Raw genomic sequence first — 27,406 nt, forward strand, 5'->3', positions numbered from 1 at the left:
CCAAGTTTGATATTGAAGTTTTAAGGTCAAACTAAGTTCAAACTTGCACACATTCGAGCTTGACTCGACTAGGTGCTACCCCTACCAAAAATATAACCACTCATGCTAATAGCAACTTGACTGATTAGTTAAATCATCTAGTCGGCCAATTAAAGTAGAAAACTTAGTCAGGTTGATTTACTCGACTAGAAAACTAGAAATAGATCGAAGGGGATGGGAAAGGGAATCGTCGTCCCTCATCGTCACTCGTTTTTGTGTGGGGCCCAAGTAGGAGCCTAAATCTTGTGGAACTCACTTCATGGGGGGTAGTCCACAATGAACTTGAAATGAAGTGAAGAATTCAATTCATCTTAAATGAATTGATTCAACTTCAACTCATCCTTAGGTGTTAGTGTAGATGAGTTCAAGTGCACTCGAAACCAAGGGGATAGGAAAGGGGGTCGTCGTCCCTCATTTTTGCGTGAGGCCCAAGTAAGGGCTTAAATCTTATGGAACTCACTTAGGGGGGGGGGGGGGGGGGCGGCACTTGAACTCGTTTACACTAACACTCAAGGATAATATAAATAAAAGAATACTATAAAAGATTATTAAATAATTTATTCATCTTCGTTGACTGGGTGAATGTTGCTTCGGTTTATTTTATTTGTTAAATTAAAAATATATAAATATTTAGTCTTATTAAACTTAGACTGAATCAGAATATTCAACCTAATCGGTTTCCTTGTCAAGGTTAAGACTTCAAAAATAAAAATAAAAAAATTACCAATATTTATTCTTATTAAACTTAGATTGATGAAGAGCCCAAGACTCCACATTTGGTATACAATTAATGTGTCATGATCAATGTTTGTCGGCATCATTTTCATAAGATCTTTTATATTATTTTTGTTTTTTGTGGTTCAGTAGAGGAAGACTTCAGAACAGCCATTGACTGAAAATTTATTGGTTCCCCTAACTCATGACTTTACCGGGTCAACTCGTATTTGAGACGGACCCGGATTAGGAGAAATAAACTCTCGAAGGTAATCAAGCTCTCCAAGGATGCCAAGAAGAAAATCCAGGCCGAGTCCATCCCTATCTCGAAGGTAATCAAGCTCTCCAACCTCAAAACGGATTACCGCCCTTTCGAGGCCAAGCGAGAGAAGTACTGTCGATAGTGGGGTGAAAGAGGTGAAATTATTCCTTTTCACTGTTGGTGACGATGATATGCGAAATTATTCTTTTATTTGGGTATTTGTTTTTGAACTTCGGCTTAAGAAATTTGATAAAAGTTGTCCAACGATTACAAGGAATGTGAGGAAGTTGCAGAGGAAGTATGATCCAGATTGACGATTCCATCTTTCCAGAGGTTGAGGACCATTTTCGAAGGATCAAATCGCTAGATGGAGAGAAACGAAGACAACCAATTCTTTACACGGCACTTTTCAACGTACACACCAACACAAAAAATACTTTATATTACACTTTCAATTGTACACACTAATACAAAAACATAATACTAAGTAATTCACTTTCACAATCATTTTACACAATATTTTCAAAGCACACTAACCCCGTAACTAAGAGGTTGCATTCCAATTTACATTCCAATTAACAAATACAGAGACGTTTCGAGATCTTTTAGAAATGTAAGTGAAGGTGAAAAGAATTGAAAATCATCTGATAAATTCTATTTGAGTGCGAGTGATTGGATCCTCTGCAGTAATCTCCACTGCGGACCTGAACTCAGTGATCTCGTCTTCATCAGCCGAATTCTCAAAGTTAAACGTACCTCCATCAATACCGGCATCAAGAGACCCCCACACGAGTGAAGGCTTCTTAAGGGGTGGAACCAGAGGGGCGGCTTCGCCATTGAGAACTTGCAAAAGCAGTCTCATGGAGGGTCTTTCCTTAGGGTTTACATGGCAGCAACACAGTCCCAAACCAAGGACGATCTCCATCTGCCCCTTATCGAACACTCCTTGCAGTCGAGGATCCGCGGCATCTACATCCCTCTGGAGTCCATGAAGATGCCAAACCCAGTCGAGCAAATCGTTGTGGATGACACCGAGCCGACTTCTTTTGGGCTTCCGGCCGCATGCAACTTCAAGCACAAAAACTCCGAACCCGTAGATGTCCGCCTCGGCAGTCGCCCTCCCCGTCATACAGTACTCTGGTGCTACGTAACCAGGTGTTCCAGCAATGACATTCGTGGTATGGTGAGTCAGATCGTCGGGTTGGATCGTTCTGGCAAGTCCGAAGTCTCCTAACCGGGCGTTGTACTCCGAGTCGAGCATCACGTTGCTGGCTTTCACATCTCTGTGTAAGATCCTTCTGTGACAGCCTTCATGGAGATAATAAAGAACAGAAGCCACGCCATGAATTATGTTAAGTCGTGATTCCCAGCTTAGTGTCATCCTCTCCTCTGAGCTGTCTTCCTTGAATAGGAGCTTGTCTAAGCTTCCGTTTGGCATGAATTCATAGACCAGAAGAAGTTCACTCCTTTCGTAGCACCACCCAATTAGTTTCACCAGGTTCTTGTGACTGAGGCGGCCGATTGTCGTTACCTCCGCTACAAATTCCCGTTGCCCTTGATGAGATTCTTCTGATATTTTCTTTATCGCCACTAGCTCGTTGGTCTCCTTCAAGTATCCCTTGTACACTGTTCCGAATCCTCCTCGCCCGAGCTTGTTGTTGGGACTGAAATTCTTGGTGGCACATTGGAGCTCTTTGAATCGGAACTTGCGAGGACCTCTCGTCGAGTTCTCTAGTACCATTTGTAACTCGAGGCTTGGCCGTCGGCTTGTGACCTCTTTTGTCTTTTTTCTTTTCCACCAAAGATAAAACACGAAGCTACAACCAACGATAAACATTGGGAGCAGAATGCCGAGCAAAATCCATAGGAGTTGCAGGTTCTTTCCTTCTTTGCTCGTATCATCACCGGTGAAGGTCCATGACATCACGTAGTTGAGTTCAACAAGGTTCCCAGTGGAACCGGAGAAACCCACGTAAACATCCTCCTCGAGGTACTCGGATAAGTCGATGGGCAATGAAACGACGGGCTCCTTTTCCCTGTGATTGAATCTCGAGTCGTTCATCTGAACATAAACGGTCAACTCTCTTCCTGTGCCATAGTACTGAATATCAACAAACTTGTTAGCATCACTTGAAAGACTGACACTATACCTGCTCAGAGGAACTTGTATGACGGACACCATGCCCTTAACATCCACGCCGACGTGATTGTCATCCACATCATCATCGTTGCTTTTGTGGGTGTCGAATTCAATCGCAACAATTTTAGACGACCCATTTTCTTTTTCATTTGTGATTCCTAGCCATTGCCCGTAGCTATTTGCCGGAAGCTCGGGGGTGTTTGTGAGTATAAAAGCCATGCCTTCAGCAGCCGATCCATTCACTTGCTTGAACATCAACTCGAACTTCGTTTGAAAGGACGCGACTACTGATCGATTGTTTCTCCACAGTTTGAAGGTTTCTTTGTACATAGCCCTTCCACTACTGTTCACCAAGGGATTTTTGATGGAATCAGGGGTGATTTGCAGAACTGCAGCGGCGGATGAATTTGGAGTAAAGACAGGAGCCAAATTTGAATAACCATAAAAATTGAAATCCGGCGAGTCAGAGAGGGTGAAGTATGGACTGTAGCTAACATTCAGGCCACTGACTTGGGATGTGGCAACTATTAGAAGGGAGATCGCCTGAAGGATGCGGAAAACACAGAGAGAGTTCTGAGATTGATCAAGGAATATCATTATAATCTGTGTCAAATCTTCCTGGAACAACAGGAGAAACCCAAGAAATGTGAAAGAGAAAAGGGATCAGTTCGTTTACCTCTTCATATCCTCGATTCTGAAACAAAAAAAAAAAAAAAAAAAACCGCGTGCTCATTCCACGAAATGTAGTACATCGCATCTTAGTCAGAACGAAGTTTCACGGTTACGTTGCACACGCTGAAGTTTCAGAATATTCAAAATTTTTTATTCGAGGCACATCTTCCAAAAAACGTCACGGTAGAGAGTAAACACACAGAAATGGTGTGTATTTTGCATTCCTAAATGCCTTGTAACTCGTTTGTAAAATTGAACCAATCAACTCCTTACAAACATATGACTTATATGAGTCCATAAGAATTTTTTTATAGAATTTTGAAATTTCTTTGGAAGGGCCGAGTGGTGTCTACAATTAATTGAATGTTACTATAAGGGGAGGGAATGTTCGTCAACATTTACAATTACTTCAACTTCAACTTTAAATTAAAATTAAAATTCACTTGAATGATTTAATTCAATTTCAACTTCAAGTTGGGTGTTAGTTAACACGAGTTTAAATACATAGGAAAACAAATTCCAGTATCAATGCCCCAAAATGAACCAAAACAAGAGAATGAGTAATTTGTAATAATATACTTAAATAGAACATGTATACCTAAACACCAACTTAACCAAAACAAACATGATTACTACACTAATAAGTAATTTAATGTAAAATTAAAATATATTAATATACTAATTATTTAAATATTATATTATATTAATTAATAATTGCAACTAATTGTACATTAACACAGTAATTACGCGTGACAATTAATTGTGCACTGATTAATTATAAAATAAAAATAAATACAAATTAAAAAATAACATAAGTGAATATAATAAATAAATAAATTATTTTATTAACAACACAAGATGGATTTTTTACGTAGTACTAATTAATAATTTATTTCCGCTAAATTAAAAAAGGATTAGTTTAATTCTTTATAAAAATGGGATAATTATTGAATAATAATTGGTCAAATGCTTACTTTAACTATATTTTAGTTACCAGACTTAAATATCTAATTTAATATAGTAATAAAATTTATGAATATAATAAATAAATAAATATATTATTTTATCCATAACCTAAGATAGATTATTAATAACATATATAAAATTAAAAATTAAAAAACATGCTTGAAAATGAACTGAGTTACTCGTAGTAGTCACAATTTGCAACATAAAACGTTTATGCCTTGGAAGATAATAATGAGTTTGTGTCTTTAATATTAAAATCATCAAGTTACTAGTTAAATACATGCGAACGACAAGATACATGTTCAAAACCAATAAGATAAAATCATCATTTATCATTCCACATGTGAGTCACTATGGTATCTCGTTATTGTGCGACTCTTGTGGATTCTAATGCCTACTACCTCCGAATGTTTGTTGATTGGTTGTCCTTATCCACAAGACTATCGCTATCTGCATAATCATTTACATGTACTAATTGGACGACATCACCTCCTCCACCAAGCTCATCACCCGAATCATCATTTTCCGTTTCAAACATATAATTATGTAATATGCAACAAACAACCACAATTTTTATCTGGATCTTATAAAAAACGGAGAAACGCCTTTCAACATTGAAATCGAACTTTTAAAGCACCAAAAGTTCGCTCAATAGTATTCCTCAAAGATGAGTGTTTTCGATTGAATAATTCTTTATCATTTCTAGGAAGATTATCTCCAAATTCTTGCAAATGATAATGAGTTCCTCAATATAGACACAAAAATCCTAGAAGATTTGCATAACCAGCATCGACTAGATAATATTTACCTACAATAGAAAATATATTTCACATAAATAATTGAAGATAATAATAGATAAAAAATACGGTATAAAAATGTATTTTTTACCTTTAGGTACAAAGAGTTTATTTCAGCGAGTCAATGCGTTCTTCAGTACACGGGAATCAACTGCTAATCCCTCCCATCCAACAAGTACATAAGTGAATTGTATGTCAAATGTATATGTTGCCTCACATTTTGTGAGAGATAACTCTTTCTGTTTCAGAACCTTTATTGATCTTCAAGTAGGATATTCGCTTTGATATGAGTTTCATCAATAGCCCCAATACAATCCTAAGTATACTATTTCACTTAATATTGACTAACTTCGTATATTAATATAAAATTGTTCATTAGAAGGTAAGTGATATTACCTTAAAGTACAGATAAAACATTGGTTTGTTTAAAATCTTTGAGTGGGTGTTTCGAAGGTCGTTTGATGTAATCAAAGTGAAATTTGAGAATAACATCCAAGACCTTATTGAAATACTACTTATGGTCCAATTCAATCTATCAAACATCTCTGATGTGATACTATACGCTTGTTGTTGACCAACAATTATGAAAAAATATGCAAGTTGTTCTTCCACTGAGATGGTCTTTGTGACTGACAAAAATCCTTTACTATTAAGTAACTCTGCCAATTTGTGAAGTACAATTTGATTCATCTTGTAAACTCTACGAAATTTAGCAAGTGAGTTGTCTAGTGCTTTTTGCAAATACAAAGGACCACCAATCCCACAAGAATGTGGTACAAGTCTATTGCGATGGCAGAGATAGTATATTCCCATGGCGAACAAAATACATGTGAATGTAAGCATAGTTACAATCTTTTCATCGTTTATCAAAATATCCATGGAAACCTACAAATACAATAACTTAAAAGTCATAAACAAAACCACACCTTTATCTTCAATCATAGCCTACTTTTAATCACTCCTCTACACAACCATATCCATTCACACATCCATTTTCATCTACATTCCCACATTCCTACCTTTATTCACACATCCTACCTTCAACCACAACCCTACACAATCATATCCATTCAATTGTCCACATCCATACTCATCCACCATATTTATCCACACAATAACAACACAACAATCATGGAAATAAATCTTAACCATAATGGCATTCATAAGACATCTGTGATATGTCGTACAACGTCATAGTTCAAAAAATATTATTAAAATCTAAAACACTCATCCCAAAGTAGATAATGTACTTTAAACTCATTACTACAATTGACAAGAATGAAATTGAAGCTACTGGAGCCGCTCTGCCACTATCGTCTTTGTAAACATGACCTTCTTAGTTGACGTCTCCAACCATTCGCTAGCGTTAAACTTCAACTCTATTGGCCGGTTTGGGATTTCCAAGAGGGATTTGTACCAATCACTGTTGGCATTACTATCTTTAGACTTGATGACATCCCTAAATGCCACAACAATTTCCTTCATTGCATCAATGAATCTGCCAGTGTCATCAGTGGACATTTCAGTTCTCTTTCTACTACGAGTTAAAGGAGATAAGTTACTTCTTCGAGACTACTCAGATGCCAACTCATTCCCGCTAAAGAATGGTGGTGGAGTATCCCTAACTATATTGACATGCTCGAACTGTGTAATGAGTGCCCGTTCTAACTCACGAAGGAGATCAACACCCAAATCTACACTCGTTTGACTTGTTGTCCCCATGGCTATTGAGTTTCCCACTACCAAAGCCAATTTGTTGTAAAACGGGCACCTGATGCAGGCGGGAATATTTAATGCGAGTACATATTCGGATCTATAATCGGATCCATAATCGAATATTTATGTTATGGGACATCCTGATTATGGGCATGGGTTAAGTACCTATGTCTTGCACTCCTAACAGGTCGGTCTTGTGGGTAGTATTGGCTAGGTGCTGGACTCAGAACTCCGAAGTTAAGCGAGCCTGGGCGAGAGTAATTCTTGGATGGGTGACCTCCTGGGAAGTACTCTTGCCTAGGTGCTTATCATTTGGTATTAGAGCCGACCCTCAGTCGCGAGTTTGATTCCCGACAATGGTGCAGAGGCTGGATTTAAATACTGGTAGGCCGTAGGATAAAAACTCGGGTCGGGCCTGTGTCGTTGCGCCGCCGTGGTCGTCGGCTCGTGAAGGGGGGGTGTGATGTTATGGGACATCCTGGTTATGGGCCCGGGTTAAATACCTATGTCTTGCACTCCTAACAGGGCGGTTTTTTGGGTAGTATTAGTTAGGTGCTTGACTTAGAACTCCAAAGTTAAGCGAGCCTAGGCGAGAGTAATTCTAGGATGGGTGGCGAGAGTAATTCTAGGATGGGTGACCTCCTGGGAAGTACTCTTGCCTAGGTGCTTATCAATTTAGTCGAAGTCGGATTCATAATCGGAACTTTTGTATTAAACCCGAGTTGGACCATAATTTTTAGGGTTAGGGTTTGTTTTATTTTGAGCTGCAGCCTGGGCATGTCGAGGACGTTGAGTTTGTTTAAAACGTTGTTTTGTGAACAGAGAAGGGAGTTGTTGAATATTGAAATTGTAAATCGATTTAGAGAGATTTTTTCTACAATTTCAGAGCGGATTTTTTGCTTTCCATTCGTGATTCTCAGCTTGATTTGCGTACAGGATAATCGTTATCCTGTCCTGCATCAGTTGGTATCAAAGCTTCAGACTGGGGAAGAAGTTAGGTCTAGCCAGAGACGCTACAGTGACCAGTTTGAAGGGTCGACGAAGACGACGCCGTCATCATCGCTGTCACCATCACAGTTGTTGCCGGAAAAACTCAGGATTCGATCGAGCAGTTACAGAAACAAAGCTTCGGGACTCAGCAGAGAGCTAGAGCAGGTCATCGTCGTTGTAGCCGTCTTCGTGGTAGAAACTGTCGTCGACGTAGCCGTTGCCTTCACCGTAGATAGGGTTCAGAACTTACCGAACGCAGGGGCGTCGAACCTGAGGTTTCATGGTGCCAAAACAGGGGTTGTCCGAGAGAGGAGACCTCGCGCGAGAAGGGAGGACCTAGAGCTGCCGGAGACGACGGCCGGAGAGGGCCACCGGAGCGTGGCGAGTTCGAGACAGAGGACTCTGAAAGCCCGAGTTCGAAAAAAAAAATTGAGCTTCAAAATCTCGATTTCGGGAGGCATTTCATCAACATCGAGAAAAAAAAAGTGGAAAAAAATTATCTTCCATGGCTGGTGGTCGTGGTCGTAGCGGTAATATTCAAGCGGTGATACTTGAAGATTTGCAGCAACAAGTAGCAGAGTTAACCCAACGTCTAACAGCGCAGGATTTCAGTAATCGTGAGATGGAATATCACGATTCCAATGCCAGGTTTGAAAACCCATATCGCAATCCTGTTCGATTCAAGGAGCATCACGGTCAGGGGGATCGACCTATAGACCTCAGTTTCAGAGTAATGATACCTGAGTTTTCTGGTACTTTACAGGCCGGAGGATTCATCGACTGGTTACCTGAGATTGAGGAGCTTGGTGACCCTATGTATGATGATGATGATGTTGAGGAAGACGTGGTCAATGACACTGAGGAGCGTGGTGAACTTGTGTATGATGATGATGATGATGGCCATGCGACTCTGGTGCCTCCCCAGGGGGACTTCAGGAGATGATTGGCTGCGGGCCAATCTTTTCACATGACCTGCACAGTTGCATATCCAATCTGCAATATGGTCATTGACAGCGGTAGTTGTGCGAATGTCGTGTCCGACGAGACTGTCCCGAGAGTGCAGGTGACGACAGATCGTCATCCCTAATCGTCCAACTTGTCATGGCAGACTCACGGCAGTGAAGTAACTGTAGATCGGCGATGCCTCGTTGTTTTTTCCCTCGGCCTGCAAGATTTTGATAATGCTTGGTGTGATGTTGTCTCTATGGACGCGTGTCATATCTTGTTCGGCCGCCCTTGACACTCTGATCGCCGTGTTCTTCATGATGGACGGAGAAATACATATTCCTTTAACATCACAGGGAAGAAGATGGTGTTGACACCTCGTCAGACAAGACCCACTCCTCCTCCGATAGCCGGTACTACTAACCTGCTTTCACTGTCTAGGTTTTTAGTAGAGCTTGAGCATCGAGATGTAGCGGAGGATCCTCCTCTTGGACTGCCACTTGAGCAGGCAAAGCTGGCCATTCTCGCGCGTCATTTGAAGACTTCTGATGTTTTTCATGCCCCACCATTGCGTCCTTGTTTTATGGGTTCCGTTGAAACTATTATGAACTCGAGGGTGAGTTCTTTCCAACCCGAGGAGACTGATGCAGGCGGGAATATTTAATGTCGGTACATATTCGGATCCTTAATCAGATCCGGGGGGTAAGTAGTTGGATCCGTAATCGGATCTTTAGTCGGAGTCGGATCCATTCTCGAATCTTTAGTTAGATACATAATCGGATCTTTAGCCAGATCCATAATCGGATCTTTTGTATTGAACCCGGGTTGGACCATAATTTTTAGGGTTAGGGTTTGTTTTATTTTGAGCTGCAACCCGGTCTTGTCGGGGGCGTTGAATTTGTTTAAAACGTTATTATGTGAACAAAGAAGGGAGTTGTTGAATATTGAAATTGTAAATCGATTTAGAGAGGTTTTCTCTATGATTTTAGGGCGGATTTCTTGCGTTCCTCCCGTGATTCTCAACTTGATTTTCGTACAGGAAAATCGCTATCTTGTCCTGCATCAACACCCTTCACATCTATACTTCTCGGCATCTCTATGCTCCAACAAGGAAAAAACATCTTTTAGACATCTTGGAATAGAGTTCTAGTAATGCGAAAAACATACAAAATGTTTTGCAGTACAACATGATTTGCAGACCTTGATGTAGTTTTGCTATACAGAATGACATGCAGTAACTCGTGGTGTGGTTGTATCCCAGCCGAACCCACTAGTGTTGAGACTAGGGGTGACTTCGAACCGAGCCAACTTGCAAAAGGCTCGAGCTCGGATCGGTTCCGGCTCGGTTCAATTCGGTATACCGATCTCGAGATCCAGGATCGACTCGTTTAATTTAACGAGCCGATCTCGACTGAATCAAGGTTCAGCTCGAAGGCTCGAGTCGACTCGATAATTTAACGAGAGGCGTGGGATTCGGGCTCGAAGTCGGGGACTTGGGAGCAAGAGCGGGAGAGCGAGAGCGAGAGCGAGGGGGGGAAATTTTTTTCCTCCCCTCCGTTCGCTGTTGTCGCCGGCCGCCTTTGCTGCTTGGTTCTTTTTTCTTCCTTCTATTTCTTCCTCTCTTTGTCCGACTTCACCTCTGTTTCCTTTGCCGCTGCTTCCGTCGCCGTCGTCATCCCGGATGACAAGTCCTGCTCTGGTAAACCCCTTCACTCGGAGTCGTCTCGGTGGAGAAAACCAAAAAAGAGACCTAAGTTAAAAAAAACCAGAGACCTAAGTTAAAAGAGGGAAATTATTCCCCCATCCCCCAGTTGTCCCTTCCTAGTGGTTTTTGAAGAAATTGAAAAAATATTTTAGTAGAAATATATTTCTAGGGACTATCAGTGATGTTTTCAAAAAACATTGACAAGACATTTTTAGTAGAAATATGTTTCTAGGGACTATTAATGCCTCATGTTTTTTGGAAATATTTTTTTAATTTAAAATTCTTATTAATTTCTTTTTATAATTTTCCTAGTAAGATTTTCCTGCCAAGATGGACTAAAAAACCGTATAGAAAATTTTTGCTTAAGTATTTGACAGTTGATACTCTAATACTTTTAGCATAGGCAATTTTCATAGCAATTTTGTGTTTGATATTTTATTTAATTAAAAATTTATCAATAAGTATAGTAATATATTAGATTGATTATTAATTTTTATTTATTTTCCTAGAAGAGGCAATAAGATGTCCATTTAACTTTCCTAAGAAAAATTTAAAATTTTTATTGTAATTTTCTTGTAAATCACTAATAGTAATATGATTTTATTTAAAAGACTTTTTGGAAATATGTATCATAGGAAAAATATGTAATTTTCTAGTAAATCTATAATAGTACTAGGATTTTATTTAAAGGACTTTTTGGAAATATGTATCATAGGAAAAATATTTCTAGTTTTTCCTAGAATACAAATTTTCAACCAGGGGCACTAAGGAGGTCATAGTAAATTTATGGCCAGATTCAAAAATTAAAAAATAAGCAAGACATCATTTGGGGTAAAAAAAGATTAATATTGGTGTGTTTTAATCTATTATCTAGATTCAATCATGAACCTCCCTATCATTATTTTTAAAAAATGTATGTATAATTTTATATATAATTTATTTGACAGATATTTTATCTAGAGTATTAATGTAGGTTAAGCTCAAACTCGGCTAGAGCTCGAACTCGAACTCAGTCAAAATTATTAGACTCAGGATCGATTACAATTTTAAGCTTGAGGTTAGGGTCGGCCCGAGCTCGAGTTCGAAATATTTAAATTAAGCTCCACTCTAACATAGGAAGGTTCAGACTCAGCTGGATTCGATGCCACCCTTATGCCCAATTTTAAGTAGAAGTCATACCTATTTTTAAGTAGAGGTCATGCCTAATTTTATGTAAAATGTATGCCCAATTTTAACTTTACCAGATAACCTTTACCCGTCATAGTAACTAGGGACACATGGAAACACAAAAAACCACTCAAAAAATACCACGTGTAGATATTTATAACACCCGAATCTTATCACCACATGGCAAGATCATTCCATAGTACTTCAAAATTATTCAACAACATTCTATAACATTTAAAAATTATTCAAACTAATTCTATTACAGATGCCCTAAACCCTAAACACACTCATAGTGTCCAAATTCACCGAATACCCCTGGTAGAGCCCCATATGACTTCGCAGTCGCTATGAACCGGTCCTCATCAATGATGGGGGCCTAGTTTGAACCAAACTCAACTCACCCTCCATTAGCCCCTAAACCCTAAACTCTAAAAGCCCCAAACCCTGAACCCTAAACCCTAAACCCTAATTCCAGAAAGTAAACTAAACCTTAAACCCTAAAAGCCCCAAATCCTTAACCCTAAACTCTAATTCCATAAAGTACAAAACCTAAACCCACAACCCTAAATCTTTAGACCAAGAACCAAAAAAAAAAAAAAACCTAAACACTAAACCCTAAATACCCTTAATTATACTCTAAATACCCTAAACTAGAAATTATACCCTAAAGACGAAATTGAACCCAAAATACCATAAACCCTAACCCTAAATCCCGAAATTATGCAATTACTAAACAATCAATACAAATATTGCACACATAAATTAAAATTAAATCAAACACAATAGTATATTAATTGAAAGAAATTAGGGTTTAGGGTTAGCTTCTGAAATTTGGGGAAAATCGAAGCCATATGGGGCGCTCAAGGGAACCTGAAGATCAATCGAAAAAATAGACACAAAAATGGGAAAAATCAAAAGAAATCGAAGGAAATTGAGAGGATTTTTAGGGGAAAAGACAGTAGCGAGAGGGAGAAGGGAATGGGAGGCCGAGAGGGAGAAGGGAGGGGGAGGCCAAGAGGGAGAGCAAGCGCGAGAGACAGAAAGAGGCCGAGAGGTGGAGAGCAGCGAGAGGGAGAAGGGAGAGGGAGGTCGAGAGGAGAAGAGAGTCGAGAAGGGAGAAGCTAGAGGGAGAAGGGATATGGCTTAGTTGAGTCCATAAGAATTTTTTATAAAATTTTGAAATTTTTTTCCAATGGCCCAGCCGCTGCAGTTCATCGAATATGACTAATAAGTTATTTGACAATGACTGTGGAATATGACTAATATGTTTTCATATAGTTACACTTGAATTATTTTGATATGCCTTATCTACAACTGGTAAATAATGATGCTGACACTCAGCTCTACCTCCAATTTCAGCCCTGTTGAGTTTCTTGGTAACAAGGTCACATGGATAAAATGACACAGTAGAGAGGTCAAAGTAGTACTAGTAATCAACTCATTCTCAGGAACAACATATTAATAGTCTCTGAAACAAATGCCAATTGATAAGCCTGTTAAATTGGGTTCAAGGCCTTATCCTAAAATGATTTGCCACTTAGGAAACCTTTTCCCAGCTAATAAATACAAGATCTTTATACTCACTAATGTATGTGGGACTATCCTCTAACACTCCCCCTCACGTGGAGGCACGTGGATAATTTGGGTAGAGGCCCTTACGTGGAGGCACGTGGATAATTTGGGTAGAGGCCCTCACGTGGTGGCACATGGATAATTTAGGGTAGATGCCCACATATGAGAACCTTACTCTGATACCATGTTAAATTGGGTCCAAGGCCTTAGCCTAAAATGATTAGCCACTTACAAAAAAAAAATTTCAGCTAATAAATATAAGATCTTTATACTCACTAATGTATGTGAGACTATTCTTTAACAAAGCCCATAGGCCAAAAATGAAAAAACATAAAAGTGACATTCCCTAAACTTGCCTCCAGGAATCGTCTCCTTGCTTCAGCAACTCCATACAATTGAGCTTCACACAAAAAACACCATATTGACTCCTCCGTATCATTTGGATTTTGTGCAACATCTATACAAAATTGCTCTGCTCTTTCTTCAAATCTGTGAAACAAAATGTCTAATCTCTTTACTCTTCAAGCTGCTTACCATTTTCTCTATCATGAATGAATAAATGAAAGTTGGTTCAAGGCACTACCTATTTGCATAATAGAGTGACAATTCCCTTTGCCAAAGATCGGACAATAATTATTCCAAAGTTATTATTATGCAGCTCAAAATGACACTTGTAATGAGATACCAAACTCATATACATACATGCCTTCTGACGAGGATCCAACTCAATTGCTTTATTAAATTCTAACAATGACCCATGAACATCACCCTGAATAAAATCTCAAAATATCAAACTCTAGTTATGAGGTTTCTAACAAGTCAATGTTACAAGTGGTGCAAGTAAATTTTGTTTATTAAAAAAAGCAACCTTTTGTTGTATCACATATAACTGAGAAGAAACAAACTTAGACTAAAAAATTAAACAAAAAGGTCTTACAAACAGAGTATACCCCTCTAAAGAGCTCCATTCCACGTCTGATGGCAAGTATGACATCTTGAGATGAACTACCTCCTGTTAAGGCGTTCCAAATGCCTGAAACGGATGGTAAGAACAAACGACGAGATACCGATGTGGCCAGAGTTGGTTGATGGACCAGTCTTGTTGTTGTAAGTCCAAAGAATGTAAGTTTTTCATGGTTTTTTGCTCTGGAAGGTAATGCAGAAGACAAATTAGATTGTTGACAAAGAGAAGATTGCATAGAAAAGGACAGTATGCTCAACTCTGAGGTCATGTAAAATGTACAGAGAGAGTTCTTTCTTCACTTGTTAATAGAACTCAGCAAGAATGTTGGTTCTCTGCAATGCAATGAAAAAAAATGAGATAAGTTCACAGTTCAGACCTCTCCCAGCTGAGTTTGCCTCCTTCTCAAGGGTCATGATTACAGTTACACAAAACTCGAATATGTTTGCTCATCCCCCCAAAAGCCAACAGATTAGACATGTAATCCGCAGAATGCCATATCATTTGGTTTGACTGTATTTTTAACTTCTTCACAGCTAGCATCAATTGCGCCATTTTCTTTCTTTTGAATTGCATCTTACACACTTAAAAAAGAGACTCGTCTATCAGCTGAATTTAGCTAGGTTCAAAGTGCAGAATACAAGCAAGAGTAAAATCATGAACAGAAACGTCCAAACAATTCCAGCATAGAGTTCAGATTTCAAAGATGCTGATTTCAGAAAAAGAAAAGAGACTTAAATAAGGAACCAGCCACGAAAGAAAAAAGGAAACCTAATGGAGCCGCAAGAGTGAAAGAGAGGTCTCGAGAAGAAGATGGTCATCTTAAAATCCAAAGTAAATCTCCGAAGAGCCGTACTTAAATCCTGGATTTTTTTACAGATTCCAGATTCTACTTCAAACTCTATGCAAAGAGTAGGAAAAAATCCATTTTTCTTATATCTTCAGAAAAGGGGTCCGTATTGAATGATTAAAATGACGAACCCCAGCTACTGATTCTGTAATCAGAGCAAAATTCAAAGAGGGAAGGAAACGGTACCTGGGCAACTCTACGAGATAAGGTGCAGAAGCGAGTAGATTCTATGCTTAAGAGCAGTGGGAGCTTGCAGGCGACACCAAAACCAACAGAGGCCTTTGCGGCTAACCGCTAACGCACGATGGTTAAGATTCTTAATTTTTTCAATAACTAGTTAGAACTTTAATGGAGGGGCTCGTTTTTATTCTTGATCATTAAAAATTATCTCTAAGTTAATTTTTACTTTTTTATTTTTTTAGCTTTAAATTTATGTTGAATTCGTATTGATTTAAAATTCTTAAACTAAAACTCGAGTTCAATTTAAGGCTCGAAGTCCAAATTCGATATTGAAGTCTTAAGGTCAAGTTAAGTTTTATTAGAATGTATTTTAATTTATTTATTATTTTATTTTTTGTATTTTACTGTTTTACTATTTTCCCCCTTTTACTGTATAAAACATCATTGTAATTCGTAACAGTGTTTTTAATCAAATATTTACGATTTCACCTCTTTTCGTCTTCTCAACTGTGCCAGCACGACGAGCAGAGTAACAACTCTTTCTAATCCGAAATTCTAACATGGTATCAAAACGGATGATCCTCATCCTCTGAGTATTTTCAGACAGCGGACCTCCCTTCGTCCATTTCAGCGACATATTTTTCGGCGACCTATTTCTGGCGACTGGTTTCTGCTATCGTCTATTTCGCCCTTTCCGACGGAACACTTTTGGCAGCGGCTGATTTCCGCTCCCTATTTCGGCTGATCTTCCGACAAAGAGGTTAGATTTCATCTTCCTTCTAAATATTTCCTTTTTTGACAGAGTTAGACTTCTGTTTTCTCGGTGAGATAGCGCCGTTGCCGTGAAGGTTGGATTTTTGGACTTGGTTGCTGGATTTATTGTCTTGATTCTGTCGTTGGTTGAGAGCTGGTGGCCTCTCTGGATTTTGGTAGTGGTGCTCTGGCGCCGTTGTCGTGAGGGCTGATTTGCGTCTGGATTTGGCCGAGAGCTGGTGCCCTCTCCGGATTTGTTTGCCTCTGGATTTGGCCGTGAAGGTTAGATTTTTCTGGACATTTGTGGTTGGCCGAGAGTTGTGGTGGGCCAAAAGTTTGCTGTGGTACATTTGTTGTTCAGAATTTTTTGTTGAATTCTGAGGTTACATACCAGATCTTCATTTCTTTGGAGAATCTTCTTGGGGGCTCCATGGAGACTTATTCATCGACGGGCGTTTCCAATTTTGGTCTTCGTACCAGTTTGACTCGTTCCAATTTTGACGAACCATCGAACCCCTACTATCTTCACCATTTGGACAGCCCCGGGCAAGTTCTTGTCTCGCAGCTACTTACCGGTGAAAATTACACCAGTTGGAGCCGTGCAATGTCCCTCACCTTATCCATGAAAAACAAAGTGAGATTTATAGATGGTTCCATACCTGAACCTCAGAGTGCTGATCCTCCTTTGCTCAACTCCTGGACCCGGAATAATAATATTGTCGTCTCTTGGATTTTAAATTCAATTTCCAAAAAAATCTCTGCGAGTGTTATGTTTGCTGCTTCTGCCCGCGAAATTTGGCTCGCCCTGCGGGATCGTTATCAACAACGCAACGGTCCGCGTATTTTTCAACTTAAACGAGAATTGATGAACTTGGGCCAAGACAAGGATTTCGTTAGCACTTATTTCACGAAGTTGACGACCCTTTGGGAAGAACTGAACAATTACAACTTTCATTGCTCTTGTGGAAAATGTTGTGGTGGCGTTAAGGACCTTATTGATTACCACAACATGGAGTATGTCATGTCATTCTTGATGGGCCTTGATGACTCTTTTTCTCATGTTCATGGTCAGCTGCTCCTCATGGATCCGATGCCTCCTCTTAATCGTGTTTTTTCTCTGGTTGTCCAAAAGGAACAACAACGGAGGACCCCTCATGCCTCGAGTTCGCATACCCCACCGACACAATGGCATTCGTGTTTCAATCTGGGCAGACAGACATTCATAAACCTGGTCCACAAACCTCTCAGAATTTCACTCAAATTACAGTGCTCCCCGGAATCCGAATCCCAATGCTTCCGGGAATAAGAATTACAATGCTCCCCAGAATCCGAACAAGGATAAATATTATTGTACTCATTGAAAGACTGTTGGCCATACTATTGCTCATTGCTTCAAGATCCATGGTTATCCGACTAGACTCACCTCCAAACCCACGCAACATTCTCATGCTGTAGCTCATCAAGTATCCATTGTTGCTGATAGCCTAGGTTCTACTTCTGTTAGGAGTCTTGTGCAGAATCTTGACTCCGCTCAGTTCTAACAGGTCATGTCAATGCTTTCTACACACCTGAGTAGCTCCGCACAAATCACCACTGCTCCGGAATCTTCTACATCCAACTGCGTGGCAGGTATTTATTTTTCTGTGTCCTTAAATCCTTTAATTTCTTCACCACAATCATGGATTATCGACTCAGGAGCTACTCGACATATTTGCTCTCACGCTCCTGTTTTTGTTTCCTTGCATGCTATCCCTCACACTATAGTTACTTTGCCCAATAATACTCAACTTTTAGTCCACCTTGCTGGTGATATTAAATTGCATCCTCACCTTGTGCTTAAAAACGTACCATTTGTTCCTCAATTCAAATTTAACTTGATCTCTGTTAGTGGTTTAGTTATTGACTCTGGTCTTACAGTAAGTTTTCTTCCTGATTGTTTTGTTATCCAGGATCTATCTACCCAGAGGACGATTGGCAAGGGTGACAAAGTCCAAGATCTCTATGTCCTCAGTGCTCAAAGTTTGAATTTTGTTTCTCATGTTTTTGTTAACAATATTTCAGCCCATGTTTAGCATAATAGGCTAGGACACATTTCTTTCCAGCGACTTGATTTTTTGAAGGATCAGTTGAACTGCAATGTAACTAAATTACATAAATCAGATCTTTGTTATATTTGTCCTCTTACTAAACAACGTAGACTATCCTTTGAATCTCACAATAACTTGTCAAAATTTCCTTTTGATCTTGTGCACTGTGATATTTGGGGACCCTATCAGATTGTTTCTCATACTGGCCATCGTTTCTTCTTAACTCTTGTTGACGATTGCACTCGATTTACTTGAATCTATCTATTAAAGACTAAATCTGATGCTATCTCTGTGATACTGCATTTTTTTAATATGATTTTTACTCAGTTTAATGTTAAAATCAAAGTTTTTCGATCTGATAATGCCCCTAAGTTATCTTTTGTTGAGGTTTTTCAAGATCAAGGAGTCTTGCACCAGTTTTCCTGTGTTGAAAGACCTCAGCAAAACTCAGTTGTTGAAAGAAAACATCAACACCTCTTGAATGTGGCTCAATCACTGTTCTTCCAATCCCGAATTTCAGTCTCTTTTTGGACAGAATGTATTCTTACCGCGGTTTTCTTGATTAATAGAACTCCTTCTCCTCTCTTGCGACACAACACACCTTTTCATTTGTTATACAACACAGCTCCTGATTATCCTTCTTTTCGAGTCTTTGGCTATTTAGCTTTTGTTTCCACCTTAGCTACTCATCGAACTAAGTTCCACACTCGTGCTCGAGTTTGTGTGTTTCTTGGTTATCCAGCTGGTGTGAAAGGCTATAAATTCTATGATGTGGAGACCAAACATGTTTTTATTTCTAGAGATGCAGCGTTCCATGAGGAAGTTTTCCCTTTTCATACCATCACCAGTTCAAATACAGTTACTGATCCTTTTCTTGATTTGGTTCTGCCCCACTCCTTCATACAAACTCATTCTCTTCCAGAACTTGATTCTTCCCCTATTCATGATTCACCAGCAAGTTATGATGCTCCTGTTGATGATATTCCAACTAATGATCTTCCAGTGCTTGTTCCTTCCACATCTACTGGTACTACTCTGTAAAAATCTACTAGGACGATCCATCTACCTCATTACTTGCAGGATTATCACTGCAATTTACTTGCTGGTTCTTCTCCATCTGTTTCACCCTCTACGTCTTATCCGATCTCTAACTACATCTCTTACCATGCCCTTCTGATTCGCACAAACAGTTTGCACTCAGTGTATCTACTAAAATTGAACCTTAATACTATCACCAAGCCGTGAAGTGCCCTGAATGGAGGTTAGCTATGTGTGACGAATTGAACGCTCTGATACCATGTTAGAATTTCGGATTAGAAAGAGTCGTTGCTCTGCTCGTTGGGCTGGCACAGTCGAGAAGACAAAGAGAGGTGAAATCATAAATATTTGATTAAAAACACTGTTACGAATTACAATGATGCTTTATACAGTAAAAGGGGGGAAAGGGTAAAACAGTAAAATACAAAAAATAAAATAATGAATACAAAAAGCAGACCACTGTCTCTCGCTCCTCCGCCGAGGCTGAATATCGAGCTCTTTCTTCTACTGCCAGTAAAATTATTTGGTTGCAGCAACTTCTTCTAGATTTTCAAGTCAAGGTTGCATCTCCTGCATTGCTCTATTGCGACAATCAAGCTGCGATACATATTGCTTCAAACCCCACATTTTATGAGCGTACAAAACATATTGAGATCGATTATCATTTTGTTCATGAACGGGTTACTTCGGGCGTCCTCAAGTTACTTCCCATTCGTTCTCAGTACCAGTTAGCCGATATGTTCACTAAACCTCTTCCTGCTACCCACCTTTTTTCTTTGTTGTCCAAGATGGCTATCAAGGATATTTACAAGCCACCTTGAGGGGGAGTATTTGAATGTATTTTAATTTATTTATTATTTTATTTTTTATATTTTACTATTTTACCCTTTTCCCCCTTTTACTGTATAAAGCACTATTGTAATTCATAACAGTGTTTTTAATCAAATATTTTACGATTTCACCTCTCTTCGTCTTCTCGACTGCACCAGCCCAATGAGCAGAGCAACGGCTCTTTCTAATCCGAAATTCTAACAAGTTTAAACCTGCACAAGTTCAAGTTTTGCTCGACTAAGATGCCACCCCGAGCAAAAATCCAACCACTTCCCTCCCTCTGCTAATAGCAACTTGACCGATTAATTTAATCATCTACTTAACCAATTAAACTAGAAAACTTAGTTGATTTACTCAACTAGAAAACTAGAAATAGATAGAATGGGAATGGGAAAGGGGGTCGTTGTCCCTCGTTTTTTGTGTGGGGCTGTAGAAAAGTCTCGTTTGTTATAAAACCAAGACCAATACTCGAATTCAAGCAAGAATACTGTAAAAAAGGTTAGAATAAGATTATTAATTGATTTATTCACTTTTCGTTTAACTCGCGCTCGACCGACTCGACTCTCGACGCTTTCTCTCGTCGTCTTGACCTCTCTTTGCGCTTTGTGCTTCTTTTTGACGTCTATAGCGTCGCCGGATATTTCATCCCGAGTAAGCACCGAAAAGGTCAGTCGTGGCGTCATTGCGCTCCTGAGCTGGATAAAAGTGTAGGCCAAGCACCAAAATGCCCGGTTTCTGGAACATGACGAGCTCATCTACCTCGTCCTCTCCCGCACGCACCCTTCCCAAATCCCGCTCAAACCCTTCCAAAATCCCGCTACCTCATCCTCTACATCTGCTCGACGGATCCCAGGAGATCTGCCTCATTATCAACGATTGCCGCTGGGGTTCGAATCCCCTCACTTCCGAGGATGCCAAGAAGAAAATCCAGGCCGAGTCCATCCCTATCTCGAAGGTAATCAAGCTCTCCAACCTCAAAACGGATTACCGCCCTTTCGAGGCCAAGCGAGAGAAGTATTGTTGATAGTGGGGTGAAAGAAGTGAAACTATTCCTTTTCACTGTTGGTGACGATGATATGCGAAATTATTCTTTTATTTGGGTAATTTTTTGAGCTTCGGCTTAAGAAATTTGATAAAAGTTGTCCAACGACTACAAGGAATGTGAGGAAGCTGCAGAAGAAGTATGAGCCAGATTGACGATTTCATCTTTCCAGAGGTTGAGGTCCATTTTCGAAGGATCAAATTGCTACATGTAGAGAAAAGAAAAGAAGACAACCAATTCTTCTCGTCAAACTTTCACTGTTTAAGGCTTGCAATATCTTACGTAATTTAATCGAATGTGTGGATTGTGCCTCTTATTGAAAAGACTAATAGACCAATAGGCTAGTGTTTTAATAAACATTCTTTTTTACTCCTAATTCTACAAAATTTTGAGAATTTCTTAATTTTTGTAAGGTCCCCCAATTTACATTCCAATGAACAAATACAGAGACGTTTCGAGATCTTTTAGATATGTATGTGAAGGTGAAAAGAATTGAAAATCATCTGATAAATTCGATTTGTGTGCGAGTGATTGGATCCTCTACAGTAATCTCCACTGCGGACATGAACTCAGTGATCTCGTCTTCATCAGCCGAAATCTCAAAGTTAAACGTACCTCCATCAAAACCGGCATCAAGAGGCGGCCACACCAGTGAAGGCTTCTTAAGGGGAAGAACCAGAGGAGCGGCTTCGCCATTGAGAACTTGCAAAAGCAGTCTCATGGAGGGTCTTTCCTTAGGGTTTAGATGGCAGCAAGACAGTCCCAAACCAAGAACGCACTCCATCTGCCCCTTATCGAACACTCCTTGCAGTCGAGGATCCGCGGCATCTACATCCCTCTGGAGTTCATGACGATGCCAAACCCAGTCGAGCAAATCGTTGTGGATGACACCGAGCCGACGCCTTTTGGGCTTCCGGCCGCATGCAACTTCAAGCACAAAAACTCCGAACCCGTAGATGTCCGTCTCGGCAGTCGCCCTCCCCGTCATACAGTACTCTGGTGCTACGTAACCAGGTGTTCCAGCAATGACATCCGTGGTATGGTGAGTCAGATCGTCGGATTGGATCGTTCTGGCAAGTCCGAAGTCTCCTAACCGAGCGTTGTACTCCGAGTCGAGCATCACGTTGCTGGCTTTCACATCTCTGTGTAAAATCCTTCCGTGACAGCCTTCATGGAGATAATAAAGAACAGAAGCCACGCCATGAATTATGTTAACTCGTGTTTCCCAGCTTAGTGTCATCCTCTCCACTGAGCTGTCTTCCTTGAATAGGAGCTTGTCTAAGCTTCCGTTTGGCATGAATTCATAGACCAGAAGAAGTTCATTCCTTTCGTAGCACCACCCAATTAGTTTCACCAGGTTCTTGTGACTGAGGCGGCCGATTGTCGTTACCTCCTCTACAAATTCCCGTTGCCCTTGACGAGATTCTTCTGATATTTTCTTTATCGCCACTAGCTCGTTGGTCTCCTTCAAGTATCCCTTGTACACTGTTCCGAAACCTCCTCGCCCGAGCTTGTTGTTGGGACTGAAATTCTTGGTGGCACATCGGAGCTCTTTGAATCGGAACTTGCGAGGACCTCTCGTCGAGTTCTCTAGTACCATTTGTAACTCGAGGCTTGGCCGTCGGCTTGTGACCTCTTTTGTCTTTTTTCTATTCCACAGAAGATAAAACACGAAGCTACAACCAACGATAAACATTGGGAGCAGAATGCCGAGCAAAATCCAGAGGAGTTGCAGGTTGTTTCCTTCTTTGCTCGTGTCATCACCGGTGAAGGTCCATGACATTACGTAGTTGAGTTCAACAAGGTTCCCAGTGGAACCGGAGAAACCCACGTAAACATCCTCCTCGAGGTACTCTGATAAGTCGATGGGCCATGATGAAACGACGGGCACCTTTTTCCCGTGATTGAATCTCGATTCGTTCATCTGAACATAAACGGTCAACTGTCTTCCTGTGCCATTGTACTGAATATCAACAAACTTGTTAGCATCACTTGAAAGATTGACACTATACCTGCTCAGAGAAACTTGTATGACGGACACCATGCCGTTAACATCCACGCCGACGTGATTGTCATCAACATCATCATCGTTGCTTTTGTGGGTGTCGAATTCAATCGCAACAATTTTAGACGACCCATTTTCTTTTTCATTTGTGATTCCTAGCCATTGCCCGTAGCTATTTGCCGGAAGCTCGGGGGTGTTTGTGAGTATAAAAGCCATGCCTTCAGCAGCCGATCCATTCACTTGCTTGAACATCAACTCGAACTTCGTTTGAAAGGACGCGACTACTGATCGATTGTTTCTCCACAGTTTGAAGGTTTCTTTGTACATAGCCCTTCCACTACGGTTCACCAAGGGATTTTTGATGGAATCAGGGGTGATTTGCAGAACTGCAGCGGTGGATGAACTTGCTGTAAAGGAAGGAATCAAATTTGAAGAACCATAAAAATTGAAATTCGGCAAGTGAGAGAGGTTGAAGTATGGACTATAGCTAACATGCAAGCCACTGACTTGGGATGTGGCAACTATTAGAAGGGAGATCGCCTGAAGAATGCAGAAAACAAAGAGAGAGTTCTGAGATTGATCAAGGAATATCATTATAATCTGTGTCAAATCTTCCTGGAACAACAAGAGAAACCCAAGAAAAGTGAAAGAGAAACGGGATCTGTTCGTTTACCTCTTCATATCCTCTATTCTGAAAAAAAAAAAAAAAAAAAAAAAAAAAGAGCTGCCGTGCTCATTCCACGAAATGTAGTACCTCGCATCATAGTCAGAACGAAGTTTCTCGGTTACGTTGCACACTGGAATTTCAGAATATTCAAATTGTTTTATTCGTGGCACGTTTTCCAAAAGACGCCGCGATAGAGAGTAACACAGAAATCAAATCTTTGGAGTCGGGTGTATTTTCCATTCCTAAATGCCTTTCTATGTAACTCGTGTTGTAAATTTGAACCAATCAACTCCTTACAAACATATGGCTTGGATGAGTCCATAAGAATTTTGAAATTTCTTTGGAAGGGCCGACCGAGCGGCGGTCGTTGAATGTCACTATAAGGTTGAAAGTTCTGTGGAAGGGCTGAGCGGCGGCTGCAGTTCATTGAATGTCCACTATCAGGGTGAGGTGGGGGGTTACGTAACATTTAAAACTACTTGAACTTCAACTTCAACTTCAAATTCAAATTTACATCAAATATCTAATTCAACTTCAAGTTGGGTGTTAGTCAACACGAGTTCAAATACACTGAAAAACAGATTCTAGTATTAGTGCCCCAAAATGAGAAATATAACCAAAACAAGAGAATGAGTAACTTGTAATAATACACTTAAATATAACATGTATACCTAAACACCAACTTAGGGGGGTTAGTCAACAAAATGAAAATTTGATCTTCATCTTCATCTTCATCTTCATCTTATGCATCTACATGATCTTCATCTTCGAAATTTTCGAAATAGGTGTTAGTGTGGACAACTTCATCTTCATCTTCATCTTAGAAATTTAAAACCATTGATTTTATTAATTATAAAAATAAGTTAATTAAACCAAGTGTTTGAGATAACAATATTTTAATTACCACTATTAAATCACTAATACAATAGAGTAAATAAAAAAATTATGATTAATAAATAAAAAGTATTATATTAATAATATAAGATAGATTTGCATGGTATTAATTACTTCGAATTAATTCAGAGAATATAAGAAAATGAACCTACTGATACACATGTCATGGAGATTAAAAATCAAAACAGAGGATCAAAACATGTTTTGGAATGCAAATGCTAGACAAGGAGTAAGACCACTTACAGATGAAGGTCAAGTGCAAGCAGGGTCAAGTGTCATCTCTTTTTCATATTAGGACCTGCCCGTAGCTTTCTGTTCAAGAAATATACTTCCAATGGAGAAGGGAACACGTTGATGTCTTACAGGAAGTAGTATATCAGAAGACGGGAAAATTAAATCCATATATGACATATACAGAGGGTAGAATATTGCCCTGGTGCATTAAAAGTTCTGGGTTTTCTCCCTCCTTTAGAAGGGAAGGACATGGAAGAAAGGATCATCAACCTTAAGACAGAATCTTAAGACAGAATCTGATGCTTATATTTGCAATCAAAGGATTGTCCCTCCCAGTTAATAGACAGACTCTTTTCATTAACTAAATCAGTTTCCCTTTCGATTTGGATCATAGCAATCTGTGTCACAAAAGATACAGAGACTTGTTGTGCTAAAACTTGGGGTTGAAGAATCAGTATTGCTCCTTGATTGTGGAACAAATTTTAAGCTTTCTGTTTTAAAACAAGTCTGGAAGTATAAATCCAGTGAAAACCTTGTAAGTCAGGAACGAAGAAAGCTTCAGTCAGCTAAAAAATATCCAGGTGAAGACTCGGATGTCTAATTCACATAGATACTGGACAAAGGGAAAACAACAATTACTGGAAGTTAATCGTTCTCTAAATAAAGATCGAAAGGCATAGAAGAAAGACCCTCCATGTCGAAAAGAGAGTTTCAATGCTACGATTCAAAGACAAAACTTGAAACAAAAAAGTGAAAATTTGCGACCTCATCTGCAATAAAGGCTACATTTTCATTGAAATACAACAAATCATCCTCCTTTATTCCCCACATCCAGTTTGTCAACAAAAAGGGTTAGAAAACCCAGAAAAAGTTGGAAAAAAAATATAGAGAAATACCAAGGACCCCATTTCAGTTCAGTTGAGTAAAAGTGAAGCAAAAGAAAGTAGTACTAATGAAACCATTTAGACTCTACCTCTCCTTCACTTTGTCTGTACAGTCACTCCTTCCTTCTCGGCAATTATAATGGCAGTGGCCATATCAAGGAAAAGCCCATGTTCCACCACTCCTTCAAGTGCAAAAATCTCCTTTCCTGCAGTTGTAGCATCCTTAATCGGCGTCTTGAAGTACAAATCCACAATGTAGTTCAAGTTATCCGTCACATATGGTTTGCCATCTTAATCCACCCTGAGCTTGGCGTTGCACCCTTTTTCCATGAACAGCTCCTGAAGCCTCATCAAATTATACTTCCAACAAAACTGAACCACCTCCACAAGCATGGCCAAGCCGCTGCCTCCCAAACCCTCCACAAGCTTCGTCTCGTCGACCACGACCACGAATTTGCACGACGCTGCATCCACCATTTTTTCACGGAGAAGTGCCCCACCTAACCCTTTGACCAAATTGAGAAAAGGGTCCACTTCGTCTGCGCCGTCAATGGCAAGATTGATGTTGGGGTGAGAATCGAGAACGGAGAGGGGAATGCCAAGAGACGCGGCTTGCTCCAACAATATCAGTGAGTTGACCGGACTTGAGCAGCTGACCAATTTTATCGACGACGAAAGCGGTAGTGGAGTCGGTGCCAAGGCCAAGGACCATACTGCTTTTGACGTAGCCGACGGCCTTATCAGCGGCGAGTTTCTTGAGGTCATCTTGAGTGAGGACGGGGGCGGAAAAGGCCCTGATGGACATAGGGGTGGGCATTCGGAGACAGGAGGAGGATCGGAGAGAGAGGGAGGATTTGAGGGAGGGAGGAGAGAGAAGGGATAAGGAGGTTGCCACTGCCGCTGCTGCCATTGCGATTGGTGGTGGTGGTGGACGTGGGGTTCGGAAGGAGACGAAAAAAGGGAGGTTTTATGGGAATGGGAAGTCTGGGATTTCTCTGTGGTCGGAGACAAGAGGGAACTGAGACGGTGGCCGGAGAGGAGAGAGGGAGTGCGGGAGAGAGAGGGGAAAAAGCTAGCATCGCCCGTCCTTCAATTCAAAGAAGATCAAATAAGGCCTTCTTCCGGATGATCGAAATTAAACCGTGGAGATGAAGGACCCCTTCATCCCCTGCATCGAGATGAAGCTTCATTTGCGCTCCACTAATGACTTCAAGTGTTGAAGGGCGTTATGCGGTTGAAGATCTTCTCGTCCTTCATGTTGACTAGCGCCCCCTTAACCAAAACAAACATGATTC

The 27,406-nt window shown here is 40.1% G+C and overlaps 2 protein-coding genes and 1 pseudogene across 2 annotated transcripts; all 3 read right to left on the reverse strand.

Annotated features, from left to right (window-relative positions):
- Positions 1-1,655: 1,655 nt before the first annotated feature.
- On the reverse strand, positions 1,656-7,111 carry LOC137956930 (probable L-type lectin-domain containing receptor kinase S.5). Its single transcript, XM_068804600.1, has 4 exons — positions 6,885-7,111; positions 6,629-6,761; positions 6,269-6,475; positions 1,656-3,773 (listed from the first exon to the last, which is right to left on the reverse strand). Exons 1-4 carry the CDS (start codon positions 7,109-7,111, stop codon positions 1,656-1,658), a joined length of 2,685 nt encoding a protein of 894 aa, XP_068660701.1.
- Positions 7,112-21,926: 14,815 nt separating this feature from the next.
- Positions 21,927-24,026, reverse strand: LOC137956936 (probable L-type lectin-domain containing receptor kinase S.5). Its single transcript, XM_068804607.1, has one exon. The coding sequence runs from the start codon at positions 24,024-24,026 to the stop codon at positions 21,927-21,929; it is 2,100 nt and encodes a 699-aa protein (XP_068660708.1).
- A 2,020-nt stretch (positions 24,027-26,046) lies between these two features.
- Positions 26,047-27,066, reverse strand: LOC137957226 (probable ribose-5-phosphate isomerase 3, chloroplastic; annotated as a pseudogene).
- Between the last annotated feature and the right edge of the window lie 340 nt (positions 27,067-27,406).

This window comes from Aristolochia californica, unplaced genomic scaffold (assembly GCF_029961685.1).
Source record: "Aristolochia californica isolate CCGP_79_NKW_82.1479 unplaced genomic scaffold, dmAriCali1.0.hap1 SCAF_2, whole genome shotgun sequence".
Lineage (NCBI taxonomy): Eukaryota > Viridiplantae > Streptophyta > Magnoliopsida > Piperales > Aristolochiaceae > Aristolochia > Aristolochia californica.